This window comes from Pelodiscus sinensis, chromosome 1 (genome assembly GCF_052426305.1).
Source record: "Pelodiscus sinensis isolate ZL-2025 chromosome 1, ASM5242630v1, whole genome shotgun sequence".
Classification (NCBI taxonomy): domain Eukaryota; kingdom Metazoa; phylum Chordata; order Testudines; family Trionychidae; genus Pelodiscus; species Pelodiscus sinensis.
In genome coordinates, this window is record NC_143052.1 from 91,302,001 (window position 1) to 91,320,498 (window position 18,498).

At 50.7% G+C, this 18,498-nt stretch overlaps 1 protein-coding gene across 2 annotated transcripts; it reads right to left on the reverse strand.

Annotated features, from left to right (window-relative positions):
- Positions 1 to 1,190: 1,190 nt before the first annotated feature.
- On the reverse strand, positions 1,191 to 15,411 carry LOC102452389 (uncharacterized). Of its 2 annotated transcripts, XM_006123957.5 has the most exons (5): positions 15,252 to 15,411; positions 12,262 to 12,376; positions 9,390 to 9,837; positions 7,738 to 8,336; positions 1,191 to 4,799 (listed from the first exon to the last, which is right to left on the reverse strand). In XM_006123957.5, the coding sequence occupies exons 3-5, from the start codon at positions 9,826 to 9,828 to the stop codon at positions 3,936 to 3,938; spliced, it is 1,902 nt and encodes a 633-aa protein (XP_006124019.3). In that variant the 5' UTR covers positions 9,829 to 9,837; positions 12,262 to 12,376; positions 15,252 to 15,411; the 3' UTR covers positions 1,191 to 3,935. The 2 variants fall into 2 exon arrangements, with proteins under 2 accessions (XP_006124019.3, XP_006124020.3); XM_006123958.5 differs by lacking the exon at positions 12,262 to 12,376.
- Between the last annotated feature and the right edge of the window lie 3,087 nt (positions 15,412 to 18,498).

An 18,498-nucleotide genomic window follows, 5' to 3' on the forward strand; every position in this document is an offset into this window, starting at 1 on the left:
TGTCCAGAGATAATGTACAGGCAGGAAGAGAGAGACAAATGAAAAAGTCCCATTCAGTTATAGCACATGAAGATGGGCAACTATTGGAAGTAGTGTTGTGGCCATGTGAGGCCCACGCGCTTAGATAGACAAGGTGAGCAAGGTAAACAGCTTTGTGAACTTGGTGAGAGCCAAGCTTTCAAGATACCTAAAAGCCTGTCTTTCGCCAACAGTTTGGAACAGTTGCTATAAGAGGCGTGATTAAAAAAACTGGGACTTCTCAGTCTTTTTTCCAAGATGTATAGGGGAATACAGTAGTGGTCTATAAAATCATGAATATTATGGAGAAAGTGAGTTATTTACCCCTTAACAAAATACAAAACCCGGAGGGGGTGGAGGTCACTCAATTAACATATAGCAGGTTTCAAACAAGAAAAAAAAAGTACTTCACACAAGATGTGGCACTTGACATGGGAGAATGGGAAGAGAAAAAAATGTAACCAGCGTAAAAAAATTTAGATAAATTCATGGACGCTAGGTACCTCAATAGCTATTAGCCAAGATGGCCAGGCACACAATGCTTGGTGGCCCTAGCCTCCCTGGGGCGATAAATTGCCCGAGTCCAGGGGTGGGGAACCTGGATACGGCCCCTGCTGCTATGGGCCCCCCCCCCCACCATTGGGGAGCCCACGTTGGTACTCCAGGTCCCCACTGTCCCTTTGTGGGCTTGGAGCATGCAAAGTCTACAAGTCTGGTCCTCCCACCAGTCTGGTGTGGGAGTTGGGGGCTATGTCAGTGAGGGCTTGCTTTGGGGTTGGTTGGTTGGTTGGTTTTTTTGCTTCTCTTTGCAGCCCCCTCCCACCACCTGATTTTTCTGTGGGTCAGCAGCCCCAGACCCGAAAAAGCTTCCCCACCCCTTTCCTAGTCTCTTCACTCCTGAAGCAGCTGGGACAAGCCAATATCAGAAGACAGGATTCTGGGCTTGATGAACCATTGAGTTGACCCCTATAACTGTTAAGTCCAACCACTCCCCAGAGGCTGCTGGTTGAGTCTCATCCCCTGCCTTTCGGGCTCTACCAAGGTGTGCTGACGGCCAACTGGTGCCCTGGCGCAGCACCTGTCTGTGTTCTCTCCCCAGTTCCAAATTCTATCTAACTAGGTGTTCTTGCATGCCAGTCATCTAACGACAGAAGAGCAACACGACAATATGCAACTGCTTCAATGGGTGCTTTATTAGTCCAGCAAACAAAAGTGCCACAGAGGAAAGGCAGAGCTGTGCCTTGTTGGTCGCCATGCCAGGCAGGAGCTGAGCTGGACAACACGGCTACGTCTACACTGGCAGCTTCTTGTGCAAGAATTCTTTTGGGGAAGAATTCTTGAGCAAAATCTCTTCCAGAAGAGAGCGTCTACACTGGCATGTTCTTTTGCACAAGAGCATCCATGCCAGTGTAGACCCTCTCTTGCGCAAGAAAGCTCTGATGGCCATGTTAACCATAGGGGTTTCTTGCGCAAGAAATTCATCTTGCCTGTCTACACTGGCCTCTTGCGCAAGAACAGTTGCGCAAAAGGGCTTATTCCTGAGTGGGAGCATCAGAGTTCTGGCGCAAGAAGCCCTGATTTCATACATAAGAACATCAGTTTACTTATGCAAGAACACGCGGCCAGTGTAGACAGGCAGCAAGTTTTTGCATAAGAGCAGCCACTTTTGCGCAAGATCACGCCAGTGTAGACACAGCCCCCTTCTTTCTGAAGGGAGGAGGGAAGGGCAAGGAGAAAAAGACTAGGACTTTGCCTGTAGACAAAGGATGAGGTTTGTCTAAAGATTATTAGGGATGAAATAAACTGATGAGGCTACATCTTGCTGGTCTGCCCCACACGATTTCAGAGTGCTGCCCCCAATTGCTTTGTGGCCCTGAGCAAGCCACTCACCCTGTCTGCCTCAGTTTCCCCATTTGTCAAATGGCTATTGATTCAGTTTCCCCCTTTGTTAAATGGGAGGGAGGAAGGAAGAATGTTCTGTAGGTGCTTTGAAAGTGGAATGTGCTACAAAGGCTCTGCACCTCTTCACCTAGGAGATTATTCCACAGCCTCCTACAGCTTGTAGACTGGGGCAAGTCCCAAGCAATCGAATGTGGAGTAGTCTGGAAGATGCTCAAAATGCTGTTCAAGCATGAGATTGAAAAGTGTGGGGCCAAGCTCCTTTCAGGCCAATCCCCAGCAGGGAGATGCAGTGAGGAGACCAGAGCAAGGTCCAGTGTTCTGCAGGGCCCCTCCAACTGCATGAGTAGAACCCTGCATGGATACAGAATTGATATTCACAACGCTGGATGCGGATACCCACAGCTATAAGAAGCCTTGGATGAAAGGCTGCTCATTCTGAGTGTGCAGCTTAGGGGAACCCTTCAAACTACACAATGGAAAACAAAACAAGATTATTTTTAACTTGAAAGCATTTAAACAGTCCCATCCCCCTTCCCACACCTGCCAGCCTGCCTTTATTTTGGACAAAATGGAACATTCAAAAACCTGCACCAAGGCAGTGGGCAGGTAAGGCAGGGTAAATGCAACCAACAAATAACAGCTCTGAATGTCTTGCTTGGCTGGGAATTCACAATGTCTATGACGGGTTTCAGCAAAAACAATGAGGAGACCAGTGGCACCTCAAAGACTAATGATGTTACTGAGGTGAAGCTCACAAAAGCTTATGCCATAATAAAACTATTAGGCTTCAAGTTGCCACTGGATTTGTTTATCCTCCATCATGTCAGGGTTATAGAGGCATTGACTGACCTGAGCCCTGTACTACACCAGAAATACAATTCCTTCCTTTCTCCCCACAGTGTGTAGCACCTGGCTCCCCTCCCCAGCCTTTCATATGGGCTAGGCAGGGCTAGTGCAAATTCCTTCTCTTCTTCTGTGGCTCCCTATGGCTTTCACTGGGCCTCAGCTGTGGTCAAACTTGAGCTGCAAACATTTTATCTTCTTTGCTCCTCCAGATTCTTCCTATATCTCTCTCCCTCCCCCCACCCCACGTTCACGTCTAAGGCTTTGTGTACACTGCAGCTTTTTGTGGCAAAAAAATATGCTAATGCAGGACTCACAATCTCATTAGATTGTCTGCCGGTTGTTTTTGCGCTATGGGGTTTTGCGCAAAGCCAAGCAGTATGGAATTTTTTTGCACAAAAATCCTGTTTTGCGCAAAGCCAAGCAGCATGGAATTTTTTTGCACAAAAATCCTGTTTTGCGTATGAGCCTTATGCCTCTCCCCGGGTTTTTGCACAAAAAAGTCCACACTGCTTGTTTTTGCGCAAAACCCCCTAGCACAAAAACAAATGGCAGAAAATATGCTAATGAGATATAACTCATGCAAATGAGTGTCTCATTAGCATATTTTGTCGCTAAAAGCTGCAGTGTAGATGAAGCCTAAGGGTGTAAAACTACATGCCAAAGCAGAAACTACTTTTGGGGTGGGATTGGTAGAAGTGGCAAACAATCCTCCAGGCAACAGCAGGGGAGCTCCAAAACTACCTTCTCCTGAGATTTCCAGTCCAGCTTTGCTATAAATAGCAACCCTCAGCCATGCAGAGGTTGCCTGTCAAATGGAAACTAGTCACTGACTCTGCCTTTCTATATCACCCTGCAGGTAGAAGGCACATGGCTTTGTGAATCACAGGGGGACCACAGTGGAGATCCAACTCATCAAAGCTATTTAGATGAGACTGTGCATTGTTCTCCCTTGGGATTCTCTGTAAGGAACAAGGCTGCACTAGCTGCAGTGGGGTTGGACTGGGATGGATAAAGGGCCTTAAGCCACAGGCTTTTCCCATCTCAGCTTTCTATGGCTCTGCTTTGCTGTCCCCGTCAGTCACAAGAGGCAGTTACAGGACTGTCGAGTCCCTGGGTGAGTGGCAGACCCATCCTGCTCTGTTGCAGGATGTTGCGTGGGGCAGTTAGAATCACAGAGTCACATACGTGGGTGTGGACATGAGTCTGGGTGGGGCACGCACGGTGCCGTCTACCTTCTCCTCTGGGCACTGGCTGGCAGCGGTCATATAACCGTGCCGGTCCTCGTCCTCCATGCTTTCGTCTACTGGGTGCATGGTCATCTTGGCTGGCTTGCTGCTCCTGCAATGGGGGCGTGACTCATCTTCATCATAGTAGCGCTGGAATTGGATCGGCCGTGTCCGCAGCCTGTAAGTGACAGCCAGGGCCAGTGCCGCCAGGCCTAACAGAGCAACAGCGACACCAATACCTACGGCCGAGTGGCTGTGGCCGAGTGGGGCGTGCACAGGCTGTGCATCATGAGGAAGGCCGGCTGTGTGCGCGGCTATGCACTGCCGGGCAGCAGGGGTCTGGCACTCGGGCAGATTTTCATTCTGGGGGATGATGCAGACTCTGTACTCAGTCCCTGCATGGAGTTCATGGAGTGTCACCTCTGTCAATCCCCCCATCACCCGCAGCACCTGCTCACCCCAGTCAGACGTGTACCGCACCTCAAACTGGTCATGCTCACTGGAGAACGACCAGCTAACTACCAGGGAGCTGTCGCCTTTGGACCTGATGCTGACACTGCTGATGTGGTCGGCCAAGCATGGATCCCATTTCTCCAGCACACGGTGATGAGAGGTAGCTAGGTGCACGGTGAAGCTAGTGATCCTTGTAGTGGGCTGGGTGGTGGAGGTCGTGGTGGTAACTGTGGTAGCAAACCCAGGGAGAGGTCTGTCTCTGGGCGGAGCTGTGGCCATAGGTGTATTCGAGTTCTCAGAGGGGCTGAGGGTGGTGGGGTCCATCCCAAAAGGTGGGCAAGTCAGCTTCTGTAACTGGACAGGGGAGAAAAGAAACCTACATCAGATGCAACACTGGCAAGGAGAACTCCTCCCCACTGACAGGCAGAGGCTTCTGGGAGGGAACAGGCTAGCCATCCTGCACCCTGATCTAAAACAGCGGTGAGAGATTATTTTGGGGGGGGTTAGGACAGGAAGTGGAAAATGCCTGATCTAGTTAAAATTGTAGCGGGATGCTCAGACTGGAAGAATATAAATGAATCAGCTGAGAACTGTTCCCAGGTACCAAGCTAATACCTCTGATACAAACTGCTGGGGGAGGGAGGTGTCTTTTATGGGCAAGAATGTCAGAGTGGCTCTGTTTTTGGGTGACTACGTGTCTCAGAACCAGAACTGACTCAGTTTCCAGGATCCATCCCTACCTACCAGCAGCATTTTGGCCCATTTTTTGCAAACTACTCTGATCCCCTGAGGAGACCAGCAGCCAACTGAGCTGCAAAAATTGACCGGAGGCTGAATGGCTGTGGCCCAGTTCCCCCCCAGGCTGAGGCAGATAGCAGAAGAGACATCTGTGCGTGGCAGGTAAATGGACGGAGAGGTGTGAGTTGAAGGGCAGAGTCCCAGCTGAGCCTGAGCATGACAGGGGATGAAGAAGGATATGGCAGAGAGAGGAAGTGAGAGTCAAGAATTGTAGAATAGTAAAACTGGAAGGAGCCAAGAGAGGTCATTCATAACAGAACCAAGCACCATCTTGTCCCGGACAGATGTTTGCCTAATCTGCTCTTAAATATCTCCAGTGATGGAGATTCCACAACCTCCCTAAGGCAATTTATTCCAGTGCTGAACCAGTTGGGAAGTTTTTCCTAATGTCCAACCTACACCTCCCTTGCTGCAATTTAAGCCCATTGCTTCTTACCCTATCCTCAGACGTTAAGGAGAATAATTTTTTTCTCTCCTCTTTGTAACATCCGTTTAGGTCTTGCAAGCTGTTATCAGTTCCTCTTTCATTCTCAGTCTTCTCTTTTCCAGACTAAACAAACCCAGTTCTTTCAATCTTTCCTTATAGGTCACATTTTCTAGACCTTTAATCATTCTTGTTCTTCTCTTGACCTCCTCCAATTTCTCCACATCTTTCCTGCAATGTGGTGCCCAGAACTGGGCACAATACTCCAGTCGAAGCCTAATCAGTGCAGAGTAGAGTGGAAGAATGACTTTGTGTGTCTTGCTCACAACATTCCTGTTAATGCATCCTGGAACGATGTTTGCTTTTTTTTGGCAATTGTCAAACTGTTAACTCATATTTAGCTTGTGGTCCACTATGACCCCTAGATCTCTTTCTGCCGTACTCCTTCCTAGAAAGTTCCTTCCCATTCTGTATGTGTGAAACTGATTGTTCCTTCCTAAGTGGAGCATTTTGCTTTTGTCCTTATTAAAATTCATCCTATTTACCTCAGATCATTTCTCCAGTTTGTCCAAATCATTTTGAATTATGACCCTATACTCCAGAGCACCTGCAAAGCTCCTAGTTAGGTATCATCCACAAACTTTATAAGTGTACTCTTGATACCATTATCTAAATCATTGAAGAAGATATTGAATAGAAGCAGTCCCATAACTTATTCCTGTGGAACCCCTCTTGTTATGCCCTTCTAGCATGACTGTGAACCATTGATAACTACTCTCTGGGAATGGTTATCCAACCAGTTACGCACCCACCTTATAGCTGTCCCATCTTGGTTGTATTTCCCTAGTTTATCAATGAGACGGTCATGCAAGACTGTATCAAAAGCTTTACCAAAGTCTAGATATACCACAACTACCACTTCCCGCCTATTTTCTACAAGGCTAGTTATCCTATCAAAAAAAGCTATCAGATTGGTTTGACAAACCCATTCTGACTGTTACTTATCACCTTATTATCTTCTAGCTGTTTGCATCCATTCCTTAATTATTTGCTCCCCAGCCTTCTCAGCTGGTCAGAGAATTGGTCAGCTGGGCAGCCACACCACAGCTGCATGGCTCCAGCCTTCCCGGATGACTGGGCAATTATGTGGCCTCAGCTTTCCCTGCTCACATGAGCGTGGTGAGCAGGGACACCCCAGCCTGTTTGGGAAGGCAGTCCCCTCCTTTGCCTATATTACCTGCCACCTGTGTCGAGCTTGTATTTTAACAATTCTATTATTTTTATTCATACCTCACATACTGTGGGAACCGGAGCCTGCCAAAAACTGCAGCCTGCTCTACATACTGACTTCCAGCACCTTCTGCACTGACCTCTGCAGTCACACCCTAACCCAGAAGCCCCAGCTGCTCCCCACAAGAGCTAGGGTAGGCAGGGGGAGAGGAGGAGGAGAGGAGGACTGAGCAGAGGGGAAAGGAAGGAAATGAAGAGTGTGCATCTGCTTCTTTCTTCCTTCACCAGCTGCCAAACCCACCCCCTGTATGCACCTTCCTGCCCCCTATAATTCCCCAACCATGAAACACATTAATGCCAGGCCTGCCTGTTAACACACACCTGTTGCTTTCTGGATTTCCTGTGACCACCCCAAGCCTCCATAAAAAAGTGCTACCTCCCATCTGGCAGCACTATGGGGGCTGGGCTCTCCAGGAGCTGGCTCACAGCACACATGGTCAGGGAGCTGCTATCAGCTACAATCAGAAGAGACCTTTTTCAGCAATGCGGAAGGGGCCCGTGTTTTCAAGTCAAAGGACCAAGTTTTGGCTCCCTGGGGAATGGGGTCTGTTATCTGCAGCACATGGTACTGTCTGCGTCCCATCCCATACTGGCCAGGCCTCACCCTGCTGTGATGAGATCTGCAAAGGCACCAGTCACATCACTCACTTCCCTTTTAAAGTATTGGTGCCATGAGCAGCACTACCAGCCCTTGGGGCGAAAGGGGGATAGATTTGGCCTGGAAATCCTGGGTGCCCTGGCCCCAGGCCAGTTGCATGTACTCAAAGCACAGGCCGTTACCTCTACATCCGCCAGGAGCTGTCCCTGCAGCGCCGCCGGGGAGCTGCACACCACGGGGCTGCGATCTTTCCGGAGCACCTTCCTCTGCCAGGTGCGCAGCCAGATCAGGTTGCAGTCACAGCGCCACTTGTTCCCAGTCAGATAGAGCGCAGAGAGCCCCTTCAGGGGGAACAGAGACGGGAGCGACTCCAGGCTGTTGTTCCTCAGGCTCAGCAGCTCCAGCGAGCGCAGCCTGGTGAAAGCTAAGGAGGTGACCTGCTCCAGGGCCAGGCTGTCCAGGTACAGCTGGCGTAGGGAGCGAAGCCTCCTCCCAAAGGAGAGAGACGTTAGCTTCTGGATGGGGTTACCGCTCAGCTGCAGGGTGGCGAGCATGGGAGAGGCGCGGATGGCCGCAGGCACGCTGGCCAGCTGGTTCCTGTCTAGGCTGAGGGCCCGCAGGCTGCCTGGGAGGGCTCTGCTGGACACGTTGGTGATCTGGTTCGCGCTCAGGTAGAGCCGACGCAGCCGGAGGGGGCCGTGAAGGGCTTGGTCAGAGAGCTCCAGCAGTAGGTTGTAACTCAGGTCCAGGACACTGAGCTGCTTCAGGGAAGAGAGCACACCTGGGGTGGGGGGAGAGAGAGATCCGCCCCCTCGAGGTCAAGCCAGTAGCAAATGTTCTGCGCTTCGATAATCTCTGGCCATTTACCCTCCCCCCCCAGCCCTGAGTTACTCCCTCCCGTTTTCCCCTGGGTAGAAGGAAGGGCTGACTTTGTATCATGGAGACGCAGGACCCTTCGATGGCAGTTCTGGCCCACATCCTGTCAGCAGCGTGAGGCCTTCTGCTTGGACAGGGCTTTAATAGAGAAGAGGTGTGGGGCTGAGAATGCTGGTGCTCAAATAGCCAGCTCAGAGTGGTGCTGGGGGGTCTATCCCCGGGGCTTTTTACCTCACCAGATGACTGGACCCCTTCTTCAAGAGTCTGCTTGGCCTTACGTACCCCTAGGTTTCACCTCACTTAAAAACTCCCTGGGTGTGTCTAGACTGCATCCCTTTTCCGTAAAAGGGACGCAAATTAGACACATCGCAATTGCAAATGAAGCGGGGATTTAAATCCCCCCCACTTCATTTGCATAAAAATGGCTGCTGCTTTTTTCCGGCTCAGAGCTTTGCCGGAAAAAAGCGCCAGTGTAGACGTGGATCTTTCGGAAAATAAAGCCTTTTCCGAAAGATCCCTTATTCCTTTTTTTAAGAATAAGATCCCTTATTTTAAGAGGAATAAGGGATCTTTCGGAAAAGGCTTTATTTTCTGAAAGATCTGCGTCTACACTGGCTCTTTTTTCCAGCAAAGCTCCGAGCCGGAAAAAAGCGGCAGCCATTTTTATGCAAATGAAGCGGGGGGGATTTAAATCCCTGCTTCATTTGCAATTGCGATGTGTCTAATTTGCATCCCTTTAACGGAAAAGGGATGCAGTCTAGACACAGCCCCAGATTATAAAACCAGTTGTAAAAATACAAATATATCACGGCTACACGATCAGCGTATAGGATATGGGGCAGTATCAACAAGTCATATCACATTTTAGTTTCACTGAGTCTGCGAATGATTTTTACGTAGCTGGTGGTAAAACTCAGCCCTATGGCTGAGAGCCACTGGCCTACCCACCCAGAAATACCTGGCGGGAGGTGAGTAATCTGGTTGTGATCCAAGTGGAGGAAGATCAGATTTGTCAGGTTCTGAAAGACGCCGTCTGGGAGCTGCTCCAGGAGGTTGTTGTCCAGGTGGAGATGGTACAGAGTCTTGACACCTGTAAAAGCCCCTGGCTCAATCTGGCAGATGCCGCTGCTGCCGAGGTAAAGGCTGCTGATCTCATTCAGTTCTGGGAAGAAGCCTGCAGACAGGGTGCTGAACTGGTTGTGCTGCAGGTCGAGCTCCACCGTGGCATTGGGAATGCCAAGGGGCAGAGAGGAAAGGCTGGCATTGGAGCACCGCACAAACCACTGGGAGAAGAAGCAGGAGCAGTTCTCAGGGCACTGGGCACTGCCTGGGAACTGTGTGGTGGCCAGGACTGGAATCCACAGCAGAACAAGGACCATAATCCAGAGCCTCGACATAGCGTCTCTCTGTGCAATATAAAAGGCAGGCTGCGAGTGAAACGGATGCATACGCGTTGTAAAAGGGCTGGGAACAGGCTAGATCCCATCTCATCCACACCTCCCTGAAACTGTTATTCCCCATGCTATAGTTTCCAGGGAATTTGTCCACACCCATGACCCTCAAAGGTCTATTCCACAGCCCAGCAATTCTCCTCCCCATTAGGAGATATAAGATAATGCAGCCAAAATGTTCCCATCAGTCTAGGTTTAATCAGCCTTTGACTCAATGGAAACAGTTCTTAGCCCTTCTGTTTTGCCCTCAAACAGTGTACATGCTCGTCAGCTCACTCGGCTTTGGCTGAGCTAAAGGAACGTTGTTATCTTTCCTCAGGTCACTTCCTGTAGGTCACATGGCTCATCTGCTACCAGCTGCTTGTGACGGTGTCCTGTGTGGGTCCTGACCTCAGCGCAGGGGGCTGCATGACATGACCTCTCAAGCTCCCTGCTAGCCTTGCATTTCCTTGTGGCAGACCCCCATAGGGACAAAGAAATTGCTGTCACCAGATCAGCCCGCTGCTCCATCCTGTTTGGTATCCTTCCTCCAGATGTGGCCAGGACCAGATGTTTCCAGTGCCACAGTCTAAGCTAAGGACACACTGCACTGTGGCAGCAGGTGCTACCGTGTCTTAGACTCAAGGGGTACGCCTACACTAGCTCGTTAGTTCAAGCTAGGTACGCAAATGAGGGCAAGCGGAGTTGCAAATGAAGCCCGGGATTTAAATATCCCAGGCTTCATTTGCATGTTCCCGGGCGCCACGATTTAAAAATCCCCCTTAGTCCGAACTCCGTGCCTGCAGCTACACGCAGCACGGAGTAGGTAGTTCGAATTAAATATCCTAATTCGAACTACCGTTACTCCACTATTAGGATCTTTAATTCAAACTATCTACTCCGTGCCGCGTGTAGCCACAGGCACGGAGTTCGGACTAAGGGGAATTTTTAAATGGCGGCGCCCGGGAACATGCAAATGAAGCCCGGGATATTTAAATCCCAGGCTTCATTTGCAACTCCGCTTGCCCTCATTACCCTACCTAGCTTGAACTAACGAGCTAGTGTAGACGTACCCACAGACTTTAAGGCCAGAAGGGACCATCATGCAAATTGTAGCCACAGAATCTCACCCAGCCACTCCTGCGCCAGATCCCTCACCTCCAGCTGAGTTACTCACGTCCTCAAGTCATGATTTAATGATTTTGAGTTCCAGAGGATCCACCATTTACACTAATTTAAACCTGCAAGTAACTGATCCCCCTTCTTGCAGAAGAAGGTGAAAATCCCCCAAGGTGCCTGCCAACTACATCTGGGGAAAAATACCTTCCTGACCCCAAATATGGGGATCAATTAGTCTCTGAGCATAAGGGCAAGGCCCACCAACCAGACACCTGGGCAAGAATCCTCTAGAGCCCTCCCCTTCTAGTGTTCTAGTCGTGGGGGATACTTACAATGGCAGATGCAGCCGGGCCACACACCAGTGTAGGTGGTGTTATCAGACCATTCCCTTCACAAACTTATCAAACTCAGTGGGGAAACAAGGTAGGTTTTGTGCCCCCACTGCTCCCCTCAGAAGGCTGCCCAAGAACTTCACTCCTCTGATGGTTAGAAACCTACACCTAATTTCAAGCTAAGCTCGTTGCTGGCCAGTTTATATCCATTTGGGCTTGTGCCAGCATTGGTCCTTAACTTGCATAGCTCCTCTTTGTCCCTGGTGTGTGTCCCTCTGATGCACTTATACAGAGCAATCATCTCTCCCCTCGGTTTTTATTTGGTCGGGCCAAACAAGCCACGCTCTATGAGTCTCCTCTCCAAAGGTAACTTTTCTGTTCCATGAATCATCCTAGTAGCTCCTTGCTGCACCTGCTCCAGTTTGCAATCATCGGGTTTTTAGAAATGGAGAGCACTGCACGCACTGCCCAGCTGAGGTCTCGGTGCTTTGTATAATGGTACTAACACTTCTCTTCTCATGCACCATAAGGCTGCATTGGCCTTTTTCTCAGCCACATTGCACTGTGGCTCATACTCACCTTGTGATCAGTCAATACTCCCAGGCCATCTCCTCCTCTGCCATTTTTTCTTAAAACGTTTTGGATAGGAGCTGGTCACCTCACTGCCCCAAGGATCAATGCTGTGCCACACAGCAGACCTGAATTTGACTCCTACTCTCTGGTCCCCTGCTGCTTGAACAAGTTATTACCCTGCCAGGAGGAAGAGCCATGGCTGACTCCCTGTTGCCCGGAGCTTTCCCAGTGGATCCTGCTGTGCCAGAGAGGAGACTCAAATTTCATTCAGGTTCCCCAGAATTGGGCAGACCAGAGGGCTTTCCAGAAATCGCAGCGGCCAAGACTTCCTGCTCAAGGCTCCCACTGTGGGAGAGCAGGGAATTAGGGTTCTTACCTAAGATGATATTTTGTTCCAAATGTTCGGAGGGTTTCCAGTGGTCTGGAATAATGTCCAGGTCTGGCTTTGGCTGGCAATGGATTTTCAACACTTCCTATCAATGTCCTCCTTCCTGCCAGGGTGACATGACAACATGGTGAAAGAGGAACATGATCATTCAGATCAGTTGCACCGTTGGGAAGCTTCATCTTTTGCTGTTCTGCCTTCCTTTATTCTCTTCTCCTCACCCCATTCTGCTCCATGCGCCTGTGCCTTTTGATTTCCAGGCCAGTCTATTTTTCCTCCTCTCCCCCACCCTCTGGACTCCCTCCAGCCCCCAGAGTGAGAGACTTGGGCAGCGTCAAACAGTATCTATACCTACAGGAAGGTATCAGCTTTACACTCCCAAAGCTTCTGTCCCCAATGTGTCTCTGACTGCTCCTGTTGCTTCCCTCCCTGTTCTCATGGCCCTGGTCTCGCTCCCTGTCCTCCTCCATGGCAGAGGAGACATGCCCCCATCTCCTCCTCAATCAAGTCTGTGTAGCCCAGAGCCCACGGATAGCACAGGAACGGCCAAGAGCCCGAGCTTCCTCCTTTTGTTCACTCACACAAACCAGAGTGGTAGAAAAACACTGACACTGTGATCTGGCCGGCAGGAAATGCAGCCCTGCAGTCTCCTGTCCACCCCTTCCCCCTCTGGGTTAAGTTTTGCCTACAGCCCAGGGAACCTATGCTGTAAACATGGCCGCTTCTAGCTGTATAGCTCTATGTCCCAGCTGCGGCCCGGTTCAGCCTTGCTGATCCCTGCAGAGTCACTGCCACTAGCAGAGAAGGTGGATTCTGCACTCAGCTCAGCCCTGCCTGGCAGAATCCCTCTCCCTGGTGGAGATGACGGGAAGCACAGTAACACCCAGAGCCCCTGGGTGCTGAGGGAGGAGCTGGTACAGGTTGAACCTCCCTAGTCCAGGACCCTCGGGACCTGACCGGTGCTGAAGCAGAGATTTTGCCGAACCACAGGAGGTCAATATTGTCTAGCAGCATTACCAACACTTCCACTGCTTACTGGGCTCTTAGAAGACATTTAGGGGTAAATCAGAGATAAATACCAGCAGAACACTGAGAGCCAGGACTAATAAGTGGGCATCTGACTAACTAAAATCACGCCAGACCATGGAGGTTGCCGGACCACAGTGCCGGATTAGAGAGGTTCAACCTGTAGAACCATTATCATGGCTGGAGTTGGAAACTGAACACACTGGAGCTAGAGGTCCCTGGATGAGGGAACAAGCAGGGGACCTCCAGCTGATGTTCCTGATCAAGTCACTTCTGTATTGGCTGCACCATTAAAGAGTCCCTGGCATCAGCAATACAGTCCTCCAAGAACTGGGGGTCTGAGATGAGCACCCCTCTGCGCAGCCCTTACTTAGCTGCTTGAACCGATGGGACATGGAAGCCCTCGGATGCTCATCTCACACCCTGTGATGGGGCTCTAGATGCACAGCCAGGACAGAGCAGATTCGTGAGCACAGCAGCAGTGCTCCAGATGCCAGATTCTGGTGTTAGTCGCACCAGCACAAGTCACGCCATTCACGTCTGTGGAGTTGCTCTGGACTCACACCAGTATCACTGAGACCCAGGCCCTGTGGGATACATGCCCTGTGCTTTGCAGTAATAGCCTTGACCCACAAGACTTGATGATGGTGCAAATTACCACCCCAGCTTGTTCTGTGCCCATTTTATTTAGCATAAAGCAAAAAGACCCTACCTAAAAGAAGCCGCTGTTCTCGACTGCAGGTGCTCTCCTGAGCCCGAGTGATGGCTGGGCCACTGGGGTGCTCAGTTAACGCAGAGGGGAAAACAGAGCTCCCTCCCACCCCCTAGCACTCCTGCTCCTCCTCAGCTGGTGCAGGGAGATTTCCCCCCCTTTCCCTTTCCATATACTGTCACTACGCTTGCGCGCCTGTAGGGTTCTGCCCTGTCCCAGGGCATCTAGCTGCAGACACTTCCTCACCCCCTCTAGGTGCCTGAGAGGGGCAGTGCAGTTAGTGGGCAGCAGCCCCCTGCCCTGCCAAGCCCAAAACAAGAAAAAGAAGCGTCTCTGGCTACTCTTGCAGCCCTCCCTACGCAAGGCTCAGCATCACTCCTGGCATTGGCTGCTGCCACCTGTGCTATACAGGTGCTGAGGGAAGGCAGCGTTTGCTCAGTCCTAGGGGCCACGCTGGGAACACGATGAAAAACAAAAAAGCCCCCAATACCCACTTTCTATTTCATTCCCAGGGCCCTGCGTGCAGCTCCCCGGGATGAGGGAACCAGCACAGGCAACAGTCAAGGGAGCCCTGAGGCCAGCAGGAGAGGGGCCCCACCCTGCACTCCTGCCAGGTGCCCAGAGGCACTCAACGTTCCACTGCCCCAAGGTGTCACTGTTCTGGGTATACAGCACAGCCAGCTCTAAAGCAGCCGCTCTGCCTCTCTTCACTGTGTGCCTTACCCAGCAGTGGGAGCCTCTGCCCTCTCCAGTCAACCTTCCATTCCCCACTCTCTGCATGCCTCTCTCCTCCCCTCCCAGCATCTCTCCCCATCTACTCCCTCCTACCAATCCCCACTCCCCCCATCTGTCTGTATCAGTGCGCGTTTATCTTGCTTTCTGTTATTTCTACTCCAATCCACCTGAAGAAGTGGGTTTTGCCCATGAAAGCTCATGATTCTCTATATTTTGGTTAGTCTCTAAGGTGCCGTGGGACCACTCATTGGTTATTAATAATAGTGTAGGAATGGCCTCCTTTGGGGCTGCAGATTTGTGCTCCCAACTAGCTTACACAGAGCAGCGATGTCACTTGCTTTCTGCTGGGGGTGATTGCTCCATGTTTGCAAAATAATCCATTTGCAGCAGCTATTTCCAGAGGCACAGCATTTCTCATCTCCACCCTGCCCCCCTGGGCTCCCCTTACCCCCACACTGACAGACACCCAACATCACGGTCTGTCACCGGTGCTTTCCATCTCCCTTACCTGGCCTGAGAGACGGCTCTACTGGGGAGGTATTTGCTGCCCGGCTCCAGAGTGCTTTAGCTCTTCTCCAAACACCCCATGTGCTACTGCTGCTGCCAGGGAAGTGATTGTCCTGGTTACTCTTCCCTCTTTCAGCTTGAATGCCTCCAACACCCCGCATAACCTGATGGCGGAAGTGGTGCTAGGACATGAGTTGTTTCCTCCTATTGTCTGCAGGGAGAAAGGATACAGATGAGCGGGAGAAAGTAGAGGCAGCAAAAAAATACAGCCACGGATTTTGGAACCAAGCATGCGTTAGTGTTTGGAACACCTGAGCCTGGCCAGCCTTTTTGCCCCTCTCTGCTTTAGGACATGAGCCAGTTTTGAGAACCATTTTCTTACTTGGCTCCTTCACTTGGCGCTAGAGCAAACGAGAACGTGATTAGCAGGCCTGTGCCGATCACCGAACTGGGTCCAATGGCTGATTCCAGAAGCATATTTGCCCAAGAGACAGCTTCCTCTCTTCTCTTCTCTGGACCTCGCTGCGCCTCTGCCCCCTCTAGGCTGGACAGCTGCTGCTGCACTCTACCTGGGGCTGACCGCTCAAGGTTGGTGATGGTTTTCAGGCCACTGGAACCTTCAGGTAGTGCCACATTTGACTGGCCTCCTGGGGAGCCAGGGCAGACTGGCATGAGCATATTTTTCTCCCATGCGTGGTTCCCTTCACTGGCAGCCAATGCTCTGCCAAGGTGCTGGTGCCCTGATGTGGATTTACCATGAAACAAACTCTGCGATAACACAGGGCCCCGAATGGCAGGGACCCCCAGACATAGGCATGGGAGCTAAGGGTGCGGGAGGGTGCTGCAGCTCCTTCATGTTTTACGCAGGGCACCACCTGCCTGGAGCTCTTTGGGGTTCCAGATGCCGCCCCATGCCCAGGTCCTGAGTGGGGACCCCAAAAATGAAGCTGCATACAGGGTCCCACAGTCCTCTAACTCTGCCACTGCTAGTGCTAATCTATAAGCCTGTAATTGGAATGGCCTCACCCCAATACTCTCAGAGCCTGGAGCTCCTGTGATGTCCCTCCAGCTCCAGACATTTTGGCTGTTTTTCCAGAAGCGCTGTGGCACAGAGAGGTGTCAAGAGCAACTCCCTGCCTACAGCATTTTCTCTCCATGGGAGCATGTCTGAGTCTGTTGAGGCTTTCACATGAAATGCACTTTCCAAAATCTCCGGTCACTGAGCTGGCTTGCGGTAGCTTCACAAACTGTTACCATCCTCTGGAGGTTACATCATGTGCTCTTGTGCTGAAGCTTAAAAAGGGCCCTCACTGCCTCGGACCATAGGCAGCAATGTCTTCCTGACAGCAGGCCTGAGAGAAGTATCAACTGCACTAATCAGCTCAATATGTACACTCTGAAGCCTAATGATGACAGTTTTGAATGTTAACAATGTTGTTAACAATTTCACATCAGAGGCAAGAAGGTAACACTATGAAGGTTTGCACAACCTCCTGCAAGTGGCCTTTCAGTTTGGTATCACAGGTGGACAGAGGTTGGGTTGTTATATAGAAAGCGTGTATTTTTTCCACACTGACATCTGTTTAGCTGACTGGTTTGCCTTGCTTTATGCTCGATAATGCAGAATTCATGCTTCCCTTTCTGGGACTGTATTTGTGACTCTACATTTCTCTGGTGAAGTGCACACAGATGATTTGACTGGACTGGTGCTAGCGTCTGCAATAATTCAGGGAATAACTTGGATTCTCATCTTGTGAATCTGGGGTCTCTGGAGCAATGTCTACACAGCAGCTTTATTTCAGAATAACTGACTTCTTACTCCGACTCCTGTAACCCTCATTTCACGAGGGCTACGTCTACACTGGCCCCTTTTCCGGAAGGGGCATGTAAATTTCACCAGTCGTCGTAGGGAAATCCGCGGGGGATTTAAATATCCCCCGCGGCATTTAAATAAAAATGTCCGCCGCTTTTTTCCGGCTTTTAAAAAAGCCGGAAAAGAGCGTCTACACTGGCCCCGATCCTCCGGAAAAAGTGCCCTTTTCCGGAGACTCTTATTCCTACTCTGCACACTCAAAGGCCAGACAATAGCCACTGTAGATCAGCAAGTTTGGGGCTCTACTGACTGACCTGTGGCTGGCTCAGAACAGGAGTCTGAGAGATAAACGGTCGTTCCGTCCAATGTTCCCTCTATTTTTCCCATCTGTGGGCAGAATAAATTTTGTTATGTGCACCAAGGTACATGCAGATGCGCATCACCAATAGAACCACATGCTGCCAGCCATGAGTGTTCTGCTCATCACCTGGGCAACACCTGCATCTCTCCTGGGTGGCTGCCCAAGCTCTCATCTTACCGGGAACACAGATTCTGCCCTCCCTCCCCCAAAAGATGGCTTTAAGCAGCTGAGAAATTGCAAAACATCCCTGCCCCCCCTTAATAGTCAAGGACTAATGCAGCTTTAATCTGCCACTTCACCATTTCTAAAAAAAGGGTCTGATCCTGCAACAGCGTCATTCATACAAGGAGCTCTAGCAAAGCCAGAGGGGCTGCTTGCTGAGTGGGGGCTCCTCCCTTTCAGCAGAGGTCGCAGGGGCAGATGGGCTGGGGCATTTGTTGCTTAGAAGGACGCAGGTCTATCGTTTAGCACCAGCTTCCCCCATTCTGTTTGGATCAAAGTGCAGCAGCACCGGCTGGCTCCTGCAGCCATTCAGCTGACACAAAGAAGCCAGTGTCATTGGGTGAGCAAGAAGGGGCAGTTCCTCCAAGTCTGAGGTCTGAGAGGAGGACAGAAAAAGCCACAACTTGCATATCTCCTCCCCGCACAGAAATCTTCCTCTCTTCACCCCACTTCCCGCTGCCTGCACAGGAAGGAGAGTCACCTCTGCATAGTGGAAAATTCCATCCCCCTCTGCCCAGCACACCGAATGTTTACATTCAAAACAAGTTTCTCTTTCCTGCTTCCCGCTTCTCAGTGGCCCAGGTTTTGCTGCTGAATATACCCAGCACTGCCTCTGCCCCTCTCCCTGTACAACGCGGCCCTTTGTTGCTAAATTAAACGAGGAGCAGCATTTTAACTCGGCCAGTCCCCATGCTGGTTCAAGAACAATAATTTCCTGAGGTCTAGAAGGCATCTTGTCCAGCAAGACAATTAAAATTCTGTACCCAGCCATAAACCAACGTGATCCAAGACCCGAGCTACCCTACAATAACAAAACAATGTGCACAGTCCATATCTCAGCAGCAATCAGGC

What these genes read in the sequence shown, in the direction of transcription:
- LOC102452389 (XM_006123958.5), bottom strand. Translation starts at nt 9,828, where the DNA reads ATGTCGAGGCTCTGGATTATGGTCCTTGTTCTGCTGTGGATTCCAGTC. An exon ending in GATTACTCACCTCCCGCCAG is followed by an intron (nt 8,337 to 9,389) that starts GTATTTCTGGGT and finishes CCCCCACCCCAG; the next exon opens with GTGTGCTCTCTTCCCTGAAG. An exon ending in AGCTCCTGGCGGATGTAGAG is followed by an intron (nt 4,800 to 7,737) that starts GTAACGGCCTGT and finishes TCCCCTGTCCAG; the next exon opens with TTACAGAAGCTGACTTGCCC.